General features: G+C 41.4%; 1 protein-coding gene across 9 annotated transcripts in view; it reads right to left on the bottom strand.

The window, feature by feature from the left end:
- acaca (acetyl-CoA carboxylase alpha) overlaps nt 1-13691 on the bottom strand; it is a 39159-nt gene that overhangs the window by 15588 nt on the left and 9880 nt on the right. Inside the window, exons 17-38 of one of the 9 annotated variants that reach the window (XM_049591281.1) lie at nt 13394-13544; nt 13149-13283; nt 11841-11987; nt 11567-11755; nt 10717-10817; nt 10320-10408; nt 9972-10096; nt 9767-9880; nt 9166-9279; nt 8991-9080; nt 8744-8862; nt 6746-6769; nt 6130-6279; nt 5491-5634; nt 3917-4019; nt 3718-3825; nt 3570-3626; nt 3244-3288; nt 1750-1791; nt 1005-1220; nt 702-857; nt 402-605 (exon numbers count right to left, since the gene is read on the bottom strand). In XM_049591281.1, the coding sequence (XP_049447238.1) occupies nt 402-605; nt 702-857; nt 1005-1220; nt 1750-1791; nt 3244-3288; nt 3570-3626; nt 3718-3825; nt 3917-4019; nt 5491-5634; nt 6130-6279; nt 6746-6769; nt 8744-8862; nt 8991-9080; nt 9166-9279; nt 9767-9880; nt 9972-10096; nt 10320-10408; nt 10717-10817; nt 11567-11755; nt 11841-11987; nt 13149-13283; nt 13394-13544 (2623 nt within the window). Of the gene's footprint in view, nt 1-380; nt 606-701; nt 858-1004; nt 1221-1749; nt 1792-3243; nt 3289-3569; nt 3627-3717; nt 3826-3916; nt 4020-5490; nt 5635-6129; nt 6280-6745; nt 6770-8743; nt 8863-8990; nt 9081-9165; nt 9280-9766; nt 9881-9971; nt 10097-10319; nt 10409-10716; nt 10818-11566; nt 11756-11840; nt 11988-13148; nt 13284-13393; nt 13545-13691 lie in introns of all 9 variants that reach the window. The other 8 variants (XM_049591280.1, XM_049591283.1, XM_049591282.1 and 5 more) reach the window with 8 other exon arrangements.

Genomic DNA, 13691 nt, shown 5'->3' with positions numbered 1-13691 from the left:
TTTTTCTCATTTGTGTTTAGAATTTTCAAAAAGAAACCAAAGTCAACAACTGTCACATGCCTGTGGGTGGTTGATGGAGAGATGGATGGATGGATGGATGGATGGATGAAGCGTAACTTACCTGATCAGCTGCGAGGAGAGAGGACATTACTAAAAGAATTGTCCAGCAGGCTAAGAGCACAACACCATACTGGAAATCAATCTTAAAGCCAGAATTTTTATATTCTACTCTATAAAAAAATGACAGACCCCATCTTTGTTACAACAAGAGAGGCTGGTAAAAAGCACTCTGGGAGCTGATGTTTCCAGGATGGAGCTGAAGCCCTTACCCACCGACTGGACAATATGCGGATGAGATGGAAGATGTATGAGTGCCCCACCTGTCGATCTTTGGGCCCCACCTGTCCCGTTCGGGAATCAGTGACCTCCTTGTACAGGCTGATGTCCAGGTAGTAGCCTGACTCATTGGTGAGGAAAAGGCGGATGGGGATTTGCTTTCCTGTTGGAGTCAGGCGGATGTTGATCTTCAGTTCGGCCTGCAGGACGCGCAGCTTCCACAGACGACTGCCGTAACGCATCACCATGGAGCGCACAGATTCTTCAATCTGAAGTTTGTAGAGGACGCAAACTCATTAATAACACTGTGAGCTGTGGTCTGACTGCGTATCAGAGATGCATGTGTGTGTGATAGTTTCACAAACCTTCGATGGGTCCATGATGACTGTGGGGACAAAATTGAGGAAGATGTGGTTGCAGTCGGTTCGTACAGTCGTGTTGTTGAAAGCCACCTCCAGCTCATCCATGGCCTCCAGCAGCAGACGCTCGGCCTCGTTGTGAAGGTATTCAAAGGAGGCCTCCTAATGAAGGAACAGGAAAAAAAATGTTAACAGGGCCGGTAAGATTCAAGTGTAAAATCAAAGAAAAGGATATAAAGAATTATGTTGGAGAATCCAGAACCTTGAAACTTAAAAGGGATGGCTGAGGTTGTCCCTTCATTTTCTTACCTTTGTGACCAGGTCTGAGTGGCGGATGATGGCTCGCACAAAGAAACGGTAGTCCGTAACCTCTGTGCCCACCTCCACACGGGCTGCACCCAGGTACAGGTGCATCTTGTGGTTGGCACATGGGATGGCAGTCAGGGCAAAATTGCGCATGCGGTTGAGCTCCAACTGGAATGCCAGTGCCGGCTCCAAGTGACGATAGATCCTGTCTTCCTCAAACTAATGAGGACACAGACGCAATCACAAACAGAAACACAACAAACAAACAAACAAGGACTCTGCTGTAAAACTTGAGGCGTCAGGCTTCCCTGCCATCATCCCCTCCATTAACGGAAGTACTTCAAATTGGCAATTTTAGGAGCACCGAGCTGATGTAAGAGTAAAAAGATGCCTGTGAGCCACACACTGTATTAAGTAAATGAAATTATGGGCAATCTCACTCTCAGAAAGCTGCTAATGGGTGTCATTTCTCTTAAATGGGAGACATAATTAAAGAGTTCATTACTTTAATGAGTTTTGGCGGTGTCATTGTAGTGAAACTATCAGGGGTAACGGAGAGGAAGAGCCATCACTGATTGTGATAGAGTGAAATTCAGCACTGCCAGGGGGGGTTAAAAGTTGTTTCATATAACCACAACATAGTTTTGAATGGTCTCCCAGCAAAAAGTCAGTCAATCGGTTTTATTTTGAAATATGTGGGTTTATTTTTAATGTCACAATAATCTGATGTATGTATAGACACACTCACCTTGTCTCTGGCACGGAATGTGAAAAATTTGGGGAACTCTCTCTGTGTGGAAGATAGTGAGACAGAGATAGACAGAACAAAAAGAAATTAACAATGCCTTCAAAACAAAAACACATCTGCAAGCACAGCAGTGTTAAGAATACCAAATCAGTGTAGACATGTACTCACTATAAACCACAGCAGGTGACATTAAGCTGGGCTTTGCTAAAATTGCTATACCAGTAAGTATGAAGTATTATGCAGTGATGATCAGGACCTTGTTCTACATGCAGTGGGCTGTATGCTCCTTATACTGTCATTTATCTATCAGGGAATCACTGTGTGTTGACTGAGGCAGCCTGCTCACATAATAATGGTAATAGGCTGTATATATATATATATAACACCACTCACTATGCTAATGAATAATACATTTCCTTTCATTCAGAGACATTTGATCTTCTGAATAATGCCTGGTAGCGCCGTTTGACGTTATCAGATGAAGTGTCCCACTTGCCAAAACAATGCCAGACCGATTGGGGACGCTCTCATCTGCTCACAGCCTTTACAATAAAAAGAGGACTGCAATAGTGCACACACTGGAAACCTCCACAGCCATGATTAGGAACTGTGATTACACATCATATTCTACAATATAGTGAAACGAGAAGAAAGCATTTTAAGATGAGCATGCAGACTACTGAAAAACCCCTCGGTGTAACAAGGGCCACATAATGACGGTGACACGGGTTAGCGTGATTAGCTCTCATCAGAGACTGCGGTGCCATCAAAAGAGAAATCAAAGCCTATTGTCAAAAATGACAGCAGAGGCAAAGAACGGGGCATTTCTCAAAATCTAATCCTGTTTTAAATCCCTGTCATTATCATCGGGATGCTAGTGGGTGTTTTGTTGATAACGGGTCAGACCTGGAAGGATAAATGCAGCCCTGTGTACAACAGCACAATAGACAGAGCGTATCACAACACTGCTGTGATTGTGGGTTCAATTCCTCCTTTGCTATCCATGCTAAAACTGTGTGCTCTCATTACTGCAGTTACTTAAAAAGGCATTTAATGGTGACAAAATCTATGCATTGAGTTCACAGTCCTGGGGCTTTAACGACATCTTTAAACTGTAGCTCTGAAAACTAACTGTGGCTAACCCAAACATTTATCGATTCAGCACAATGGTGGGTTAGGTTACCTTTATTTACACTAGCGCAACAGAGTTGAGTAAGCTTCCTCTTGAAACCAGGGAGTTGAACCCTATGGCTTGTCATGGAAAGATCAAGCAGTCACTGCTGGATAAAGCCCATGTCTGCTCGATCTCATTAACCTACCTCCTGTGGATTGTCTACAGTATTTTAAAACAGGTACAGTGCAAGTGCAACTGACTGTCTGGATATTTGAAAGGGCATGTATGATTTTTTTTTTAATCAAATGCATTGATACTTATCCCATAAATCAAATCAAAGAGCCACCCGTCCTCATTTCCTTTGCGTTTCCTCTACTTACATGAAACCTCTGGTCCACCTCACAGTTGACTTGCTTCCTGAAATCCTGTCATCATAAATGCAGCAAAAGCAAGGCATGCAGAAAGAGATACAAAGACAAACAGGACAATAAGCTAAATTTCAAATGCAAATTATTGCAATTGCCACAGTGATGTCATTCCATATAAACAAAGCAATAAAATATTAGTAAATACAAACAGAAAGATGCACAACAATTCATTTGTAAACATTTTGAGACATGCTATTCAGGGCGGTTGAATTGGTGACATGCAGGGCAACACATTGTGGAGACAGGTAGCTGACCTAGTAAGTATTAATTAGGCTCACCTTCTGGGCCACGAGGAAAGTCAGCCTACGGATGCCGTGTTCAAACAGCAGAGATTTCTGGAGTGGGAAAAGGCAAAAATGTCAGGACGAGAAGATCTTTCTGAGCTTTCTAAAAAAAAAAAAGTTAATGTCTCTGCTGAAATCCAACCTTTGACTGAGTGAACTCTCGGAATATGCCTGCCAGGCCTTCGTCATCAATGTCGCTGTCCGTCTTTATAGCCACATTCAGGATATGGATAGGCTCATCCTGGACACTCTGGATGACAAAGCAATTACACATTTCATTCTAAGGTACACTGTCACACAGGTCAATGACCGGCCTGTGAATATCAGTCTGTTCTCGTCACCTTGTTGTCCTCTTCGCCATACAGGACAGGATTACCTCCCTCTGGGAAGGTTGGACTTGGGGGAGGAGAGTCAGAGAAGCAGCTTAACACGTCGGCTATGTTCCTGTGGAGAAGAAAACAAACATGACATTAATCACTCTTAAAATATTATCTTCACCTGGCAACAAAAGACATCAAAGTTAAAGTGGAACACCACCTAAATTCAGATTTCCAGTGTTATTTCCATGGCATGGGAAAGTTCAATCAATACTTGTGAAAATGAGCTACCCTCTCTCAAAACTTGTGATGTCATATGGTATAAAGTCTGTAGTTGTTCCATAGACAATGCATGGGCGACTGATTTTGTGGATCCACAGAATGTTTTTCTTTTTTATACCCAAATTAGTTTTACTGTATTATAGTGATCTCAATTCTGAAATAGAAAATGTACCCATATACTCATCACAAAAACACACCATCGCAGAATGGTGCATGTCAAACGGCCACCCATATCATTTTTAATGTTCAACCCCACACCGACAGCAGCTTGACACATGCCGGCGCTCTTGGATGCCCAGCAACACAGTCCTATTTCCAGCCTCACTGCCCCTGACAAAACACTTTTTTTGCCCTTCTTACTCACAGTTTTTACATCCCAGCTCCCATGGCAGCTCGACTTTTCTTCTCACCTCTGCTGTTGCTGTCTCTCGTGTGTCAAGAAATATCCTAAGCTATACAACCCACAACCCCATCATTATAAAGACTTATTATTAGCTCTTCAGGTGAGAAATCAAGTTTAAGTAGTAGGTGTCCACACTTGATTTCAAACTAATGCAGAGGTATAGATAGCTACAGTGATGTCACCCACTGGTTTGTGAACTCCTGTTTTGAAGCCTCAAGTTTGTTATTCCCACCATTGCCACCTTGTTTTTTGGACTTAGAAGTGACCATGGTTGGGCGAGAAGCTGGCACTATGGAGAAGTGAGGGGTGGATCTGCCCGAGAAGACAAGGACACTATCATAAGACAGCCTGTCACTCAAAGTGACCCGCTTTTAATTATGCGTTACTTTCAGCCTTAATAAATGTAAGCGGGTGAGTTATATAAAAAAATCATCGCCCCCTTACAGTTGCCATTAATGGGGAAATTGACTATAGAGACTATAGAAGCGTTATTTGTACAAGACTGTTAACGTTGTTTATTTTTGTTGTTAAGTTGGGCATTTTAACACGGGATCAATGGGAGTGACTGGCTTCCGGAGCCAGCCTCAAGTGGCCATTCAGAGAACTGCAGTTTTTGGCACTTCAGTGCTGGCTTCATTTTATCCCCAGAGATTGCTGCTTGGATATGATGCACTGGCATTATGTTTTCAGCTTCGGTGTGTTATCTATAACATCCAATTCACTATCTGTGGTACAGCTCAAGACTTTATAGTTGATGACATAACAAAGTGGAGTTTTTGTAGCCTAGCTTCTGGATTTGGGAGGGTTGTTTGGGTTTACTAATATTTTTGGACTGTCTCAGACGATAGTAATAATGTATGAATTTCGAAAATGGGCACAGTTCCCCTTTAAGCATTTCAAATAAGGAACTAACCTGGTGAACTCCTGGAAGGAGCGGAAAGCGACCATGGCTCCCATGCGCTGACAAGGTGGTGTAAAGGATGTGTCAAGCAGGACGTCGCTGACACTGGCCACGTGCACCATGCCATAGTGGTTTAGGTTGGATGAGAATGACATCCTAGGATATCAACAGAGAGCAATTAGAATGGGAATCTACTACACCGCTAGAATGTCTCTGAGAAGATGACCCCCATCCACCCTTACGAACCTCACAACAGTTTTGATCCCTTAGTTTTTCAGCAATTTTAAATGCTGGGGTATAATTAAATGTGTGAAAACACGCACAATTATGTGCTTATTGAAGGGGACTCTTTGGTATAAAAACTGAATGAGGTTCAAATTACAAAATGCAAGTAGTAACAAAAGTACACCATTACATGTGAACACAGTGAAAGCAGCTATAAAGTATGTAAGGGATTTCTGACAGACCACGTGTTAGTCAAATTAAAACAAAAGAAGATATTCCTTTCACAGGAACAAGGAAACATAAAACCACCAGAAAGACCCTTGAAATATCCAGTTTCAGTTTGTCGGGTGTTAGTCCTTCGATTGTAAGAAGCTGTCCCAGAAGTTACACCCACTGAAAGCACTTAAGAGGTTTTGTGTGTCAAACCTGTCCACAGATTCCGAATCTGAGGCATTTGTCTTCACCGCATTATCATCCTTAGATTTACTATCTTGTGCGTTAAGGTCCTGGGGTTTAGTTTCCTGTAATCTAGTGTCGGCGGCTTTTACAATGTTCAGGATGGGAGCAGACATTCTCCTGGCAGGACAGTTACAGGTTTCAGTTGAGGAGATTCAGACTGGTGTAAACATTTCTCCAACGTGTAATCTGAATGATCTTACACCACCTCGCATCCCAAGTTATTCCAAATCTCCACGATATTGAAGCACATACATACGATAGTTTCGAATATAACACTCTTTCATAGAGACACAAGCACACACACACACACACACACATACAAGGACTCAAAAAATGTTTGACAGAGAGGCTGAATGCCAAGGCCCATGCTGCTGTCAGTAAAATTAGAAAACATCGTGTTTCTCAGTCAGATTAAATCCCAGTTGCTTGAGTAGTTTCATTTTGGGAATTTTTAACGCACCAAACAATTTGTTGACTTCATCAGCAGATAAATTAATTAAAACTTGAATTACTGCTTTGACCATGCAGCTAGCTAGTCTACAGTCACTAGTAGTCTATGCAATGAAAATAATGTTTACAATACCTGTTTAGAGTGGGGATGTTCCCTCTGCAATCAAACAACATTGATTACTAAGTGGTTAGTGGCAGGCATCAGGAGAGGGAGACAGTCAAGTGTAGCAATGCGTGTATGTGTGTTGTTGTGTGTGTGTCCTTTGACATGTTCAATTTGTTTTGCACTGATCGATATCTAAATGAATGCAATTAATGCAAAAATTGAGGATAGAATAAAGTGAAAATGTATTTCTAGCTGTAAACACACATTTCACTGCCTGACTGCTCCCTTTACAACATGCATTATGTGATCCTAAAGCCTCCTTGTCCCGAGGTATACTCTGAACACAGAGAAATCATTTCACAATCTCATGCTGTCTTTAGTCCACAGTGATGAGCCAAACATGAAGGTTAATTCACACACAATCTCAAGCATGTAATCAAATGCGTGCACGGCTGCATTCAAAGGATTGCTGCAACTAACTGCGTAAACAAGCTGAACCCAACACAGCAAAGCGACGACAAGCAAATACAATGATACACACATTCACACGCAGACAAACTGAACACAGTCACACGGGTGGGATGCAGAAGTGCAACATAAATGCCACAGTTCTTCGTCTGGTACAGGCTTTTTCAAATGCTGGGCGTGTACAAGACAAATCCAGAGTTTGTCTAAGGTTTCTCTCTGAGTCTCAAGTTTTACATGGCGAAAGAGCGCCCCCGTGTTCATTCAGGACTTATGATGAAGTGCGACTGACATGAGACTTTTTTTCTTTTTGCTGATGGCACTCACATACTTTCAACAAGCCAAGAACAGTATTTTTAGTCTTACAAAATACCTTCTTTTGCACATGAGGAGCATTTACATGGAGAACAACAATGAACAATGACACATAGCTGGGAAGGTGTGAGAGGAACCGTGGCACCGTGGATGTGAGATTGTGAAGAAAACTCAAGCTCTTCACTGTTCACTGTTGCAGTGTTTTTTCAAATTGAGTGATATGTTTTGTGTAACCACAGCAAAGCTCCACCTATGTTACAAACACTCGGGCAATTGAACAACAGGCATGAAAAACTGAGGAGCCACCAAATGATGCTGATAATTCTAAAGAATAAAGCAGTGAGCAGGAACAATAAATGACAGCTGCACATGCTGCTGCTAAGATATATACTCAAATAACATGAAGCTGCATGCTGGTGCTGCCAACTTGCCAGCATCACTACCACTAATGGAAAATTCTGCTCACTTTATAGCCATTCTTATTATTAATATTGATCCCTGTCCATAGTGCCGTTTAAAGGGATACTTCGGATCTCCTGAAGTGGGGTTGTGTGAGGTACTTATCCATATTCAGTGTATTACATACAGTAGATTTCAGTTGGCACCCAGTTTGGAGAAACAGGCCAACAGTACACTACCAACACAGAAGCTAAGCAATGTATGTTGTGGACAGGGCAGTAGCAAAATGTTTTATAGCCACCTAAAAAAAATAATATCATTTCAACTGTAGACTATATTTAGAATATTTTCACTGTTTTATCTTGCCTCCAGACAGCATTTTCTGATGGGTTACTGAGGTCATTATAGCACCCTCTTCAATGCCAGGGTTAGTTTAGATTTACCAATGTCACACAATAACACAAACTAACTGATTGAGGCAATGGTAGCAAGCAAAAACTACTGTTTTTGTCAGTGGAGTCTGATGGCGTTGAAGAGAGCATAGAGGGAGAACTAAAGCCGTTAATGGCTTCCCCGTCGGACAGGCCTGTCTGAAGCATAGACTTAAACCGATATTGATTTTTTTTTAGATGACCAAAATACGTTTTGCTGGTTCCCCTGTTTACAGCAGCACATTACACACAAGGGGCGCGCCGTCCGCTATCTATTGTATGTAATACACTGACTTTGGATAAGTACCTCATACAAACCCTCTTCAAAAGATCCAAACTATCCCTTTATGGGAGGAGCAGCGGGAAAGGTAATGCACAGCACGTGAGCGTTGCTGGCATTCGATGTGACTTATACCTGTTGGGGTGTGATGTGGGAAGCATGAACTGGAACTCTACAATACATGTGTTGTCCCGCAGTTGTCGATGTTGAACGCTGTTAAGCTCGTAAGCAATGTATGCTCTGCGAACGTACACCTGCGGTTATTAGAGATAAAGCCGTAGACAACATTAGTTTGACATGTGAAACGTGTGCAATTTAACATTCAATAAAAATTAAATAAAAGGTAAAGTGATTTGTGGATTGAGATCATTGTGTCTCTCACCTCAAGGGCAGCCATCCTGACAACCTGATTACTGTGGTAGAAGAAGTTGGGCAGAACATCAAAGATGGATGTTTCTGACAGGATCAGTTTCTAGAAAAAAAGAAGACGGGTAATGAGTCATCTTGAAAACTTTCTCTTCTTTTAAGAGCGTTAGATAAGCTTGTTTATTGCCTACCTGCAGGTTCTCGATGCAGAATTGGTGTCCATACATATCAATGGCAGAGAGGAAGATGGACTCCACCTGGTTGTGCCGTAGCTCATAAGAGGGCAGGTGGGAAGCTATCAACACCTGAGTAGAAACGATGGATGAAATATAGTATGAGTTATATCACACTTCTTGCTCCACAGTTTACGAAAGTGTCCATGTCTTTACACTTCTCTTGGCTCTAGCTTTAAAATGTTTATGAGCATTACCATGCATTTAATTCTAATTTTTTCTATTGTTTTGTTTTTCTGCCATGAAATTAAAGAGTAGACAGTGACATCTTGTGGTGAAACTCTCACCAGAGATCATGAATTGAAAAACTGGTCCAATTTTCAAAAACAGGGGAAGGTCTGCTTTTGAAAATTGGACAAGTTTTTCAATCTGATTCCTAGGCCTATCTATGTCTGCCATTCCTATTTAATCTGATCTTACCTGAACATATTTATAAGACTAACTGAATAGTCAACCCCAAAAATTTTATATGGGTAAATTGGTCAAATATGAATGTGAACGAGAGGGGACTTGAGGCTGCCATTTTTTCTAAATAGAGCATAAAGCATCCACATCTGACCTGTCGGGCTCGCAGTGCCACCTTGGCGTTGGTCGTCTTGCTGAGCTGGGTGAGTTCAGTCAAGATGGCCATCAGCTCATCTGTCAGTGTGGGATCACGGCCACACAGCTGGTCCTACACACAGGAGATGATATCATTACATAACACCACTAGCTAGATATCTTAAAAACACCTAAGTTCTGACTCAGCAAAGACAGACACTCACAATCAGCATCGTAACCAGCAGGTTCTTCTTGGTGACTTGAGCATGGGAGAAGATGTAGTTGAGCACATTGGCCATGTCGCCTTTGTTTTCCTCACGCAGTGCAAACACACACTTGTCATAGTGTCCTGTTAACAAACCAACATGTGAGAACTTTAGATATCAAAGACCAAATTCTGAGGTGTTTATTGTGAAATAGCTCCACCAAGTGGACAGAATATGTAAGTGCAATTCTACTGAAAAACTTGAAGAACAGCAAAGCCAAAACCCACATTACTCTTGCATGTGGCAACATGTCACCAGAATGAACCTTAGAAACCAATAATTAGGGGTGTTGCCACTGTCCCTCACCATTCTGAAACTGGATCTCCACTTTCAGGTATTGTCTGAGCAAGTCCATCACCACCGCCTTCATGTGACCTCGGATCCCACTGCGATACCTGTTGGGAGACAAACACAGTCTGGCTTTACACAAAGAAGAATACAGCTTTGTGGTAATTTGGCACAGAAGAGGTAGAGACAAGGAACAAAACTAGTGTGCCATAAATTAATCTCAGTGTTACAAGTAAGATGACATCATGCAGCAAATTAAAGTATAGGCCTTTTAAACTTTGTGTCTGCCAAGGAGGTTGTTCCAGATTTATTATGTTCAACACGCTGGTCTATGCAGTCTGCCACTGCCATCAGTCAGATTAACAGTACACCTTAAGACCCAAAATGTGTGTTATACTGAGAGTACTGTACTCACTTCTGCACCAACTGAACGATGCTTTGTGTGTTCATGAAGAAGACTTCTCTCTCTGACTTCTTGTTAAGAGTAGCAGCATGGCTGTCAAGGATGTTTGCAATCTGGAAAGATAAACAATATAAGAATTTAATCCAATTGCAATGCAGATTTATAAGCATTTAATCCCAGTGGCACTGATGACCCCTCAGAGAGTGATATTCTAGAGATAAATATAGTTAGAGGTGTGTGATAACGCCCTTTCACTTTAACATTAGTGTGATGGCCTTTCTTTGCTCTTTATAAACTGTGCATGAATATATGAAAGTGTCCAAAATGTTTTACCACTAATAACTTATCAAATCCAGTGGACTGTTTAAATAGTCCATGAAATTGTTGGAAGACCTACCTTTTGTCATTACGGACTGAATTATAAAGTATAGATATTAGAAACATCACAACTATGTCTTTAAACACAATTCACCAGTTATATACTTTGAAATAATTTGCTTGCACAAGAAACTGTGCAAAAAGTCAAGAGGAGGTGGACACTTTTTTTTGTAGAAATCTTGAGTGTAACTTGACACTAGAGTTGAGAAATCTCACTGGCAAAAAAACTTTTAGAAGCAATTCATGACTGGAAACTGCCGTGTTGTAGATGATCTAATATGGCAGCACTGAAGATGTGCTCTATATTTATACGTAACTAATTACTCTGTTCTCTGAAAACCAGGAAACCATGAAAACCAAGCATTTCTATTAATGGCACAGAGATAATGAACAGTGAGGCTAGTTTACTGTTAATGACAGGGTATTATTAAAAAGGATTCTGTGGGTTTGTTTATCATTATGTGTGTATGTGTTGCTGGGGCACCTGCTGGCTGGGAAACTGGCAGAGCACAGACGTGATGTTGCTAGCATATTGAGCCATCTCCTTCTTGATGCACTTCTCCACAGCGGGAGGGATGCGACCCGACACACTGGTCATGATGTCTTGGAGCTCCAGCAGAGGCAAAGAGGGGTCGCGCATGGTTTTCATCAACCTTTCCACCCACTCCTTCAACTAGGACGGACAAAAGAGGCATATATGTAAGGAGCTGCTTCCAGCTAGAGGGGTTAATGTCGTTGTGTACCCAGGTGTGTGTTACCTTAGCACTGAAGAAAGGCTCAGGAAGACAGAAGCCGTTCATGATATGAACAAGATGATCCAGTGTGTTGTGGAAGACTCTGTGTAGCTTCTCCCCCCTCAGAGCTACTGCCTGGATAGTAGGCAGGGCCCCTGTGTGCAGCTCTGCCTACAAGATAAAAACAAATACTACTTTAACATTTTACATCATTGTTGTGCATATGCTGTTTCATACACAAGCATTGTCAATAGTGTAATCTAGAAGGAAGTAGTGGACATACTGAAATAAGCAAGCTGCACAATCCCCTGAATAATGTTTGTCCAAGACAGGAATAGTTTACTCTTTGTTCTTTACTTTTTTAGTAGGCTTCCTCTCAACCATTAAAGGGTAACGTTGCTATTTGTCAGCCTAGACCCTATTTTCCCATGTCTGTGTGTCTAAGTGACTTATAGGAACAACAGTATTTTTAATATTGGGCCAGTATTAAGCAAGACCGCTGCAGCCAGTTGCGGCGAAACCTGCGGGCAATTGAGCGCCATCAGTTTTCCTCTACTAAAAGTGCTTGTTTTGCCACTGACAGGATTAGATTGCTATTCTAAGGGTCAGACAACATTATGGAATGGATCTCGACAGAGGTCATCCTCTTTGCTTTTGACAAACCCACCAGACTCCATTTAAATAAACTGTAATTTTATCATTGGTTTGGTTGAAATAAACCTTAAATTCACCCAGTCAGATGTAAAAATATACCTGTTCCATACATGCTAAATCATTGTTTATTTAAATAACAATCTGAGCTTGTCATAGGCAAAATCAAGCACGTTTGGAGGATGTAATTTGACTGTGCTCAGTTGCCCGCAGGGATTAGATTACAGCCAAAATTTGCCACTGCTGGCTGCGGCGCTCTCGCTCATACTGAAAACAGCTTCAAAAACTGTTGTTCCCATTAGTCACTTAAGACACAAAACATGAGAAAGTAAGGTCCAGGTTATAAAACACCAACATGCAGACACCCATTCCCCTCAGATAATTAAGCCTTTATTTTTCTGACTTAACAGATTGTAAATCAAGAAAAAAATGCACCCACCTAAATAAATGAGACTCATAGAGGAAGTAGAGTGTGTCTCTTGTGTATGAAAATGTATTTAGACCTCTGTCATTTTGACAGCTTTTTTTGCTTGCTTTTCGTATTAGGAGCTGAAAGCTAATATGTATGGCCTACATAAAGACATATTACATATAATGGCTCATTTTGTAGCACAGATACAGGAAATCATACTTGCCATATTGTGTATACCTGTGAAGACTTCAATATTAAACATAGTGTACCTGTTGCACTCTGCTTGGGTCATCTAGCTGCAGCTTGGCGATGACACAGCCAGGCTCCAGTGCTGCTCCAGCTCTCTTCACATAGTGAATACAACCAGACTCTGCAGCTGTGAGGGTCATTACCATCTTCATCACCTGGAATTCACAAGTACAAAGTTTATATCCATATAACTTCAACAATACTAAAATAAATTTGGACAGTTTCCATCTTGTGGACAACATATATAAGCCTTAACACACTGTACCTCTATTTCAGCATAGCACTGGCCAGAAAACACATGCCCGCCATCCTCGACTGTGTACTGGATAAGCTTTCCTGCTGAGGGAGATCGCAGCAGTGAAGGATCGTTCTCCTTTTCAAAAACACAAGTCTTGTTCCCAATTGTGATGCGATACCTATAGGGGAAAAAAAGAAGTAGAAGATTGGAGTGCATCAAGTAATTACTGTAAAGTTGTCAAGATGTTTTCAGGCAATAAATTGGCAAATTAAAGATGTGTCATGTCATCATCTTTTATTTAATTTCATTCTAAGCTGTGGTGAAG

The sequence above is a fragment of the Epinephelus fuscoguttatus genome, linkage group LG12, assembly GCF_011397635.1.
Source record: "Epinephelus fuscoguttatus linkage group LG12, E.fuscoguttatus.final_Chr_v1".
In the NCBI taxonomy this organism is placed as follows: Eukaryota; Metazoa; Chordata; class Actinopteri; order Perciformes; family Serranidae; genus Epinephelus; species Epinephelus fuscoguttatus.
This window is presented reverse-complemented; position numbering and strand designations above follow the sequence as displayed.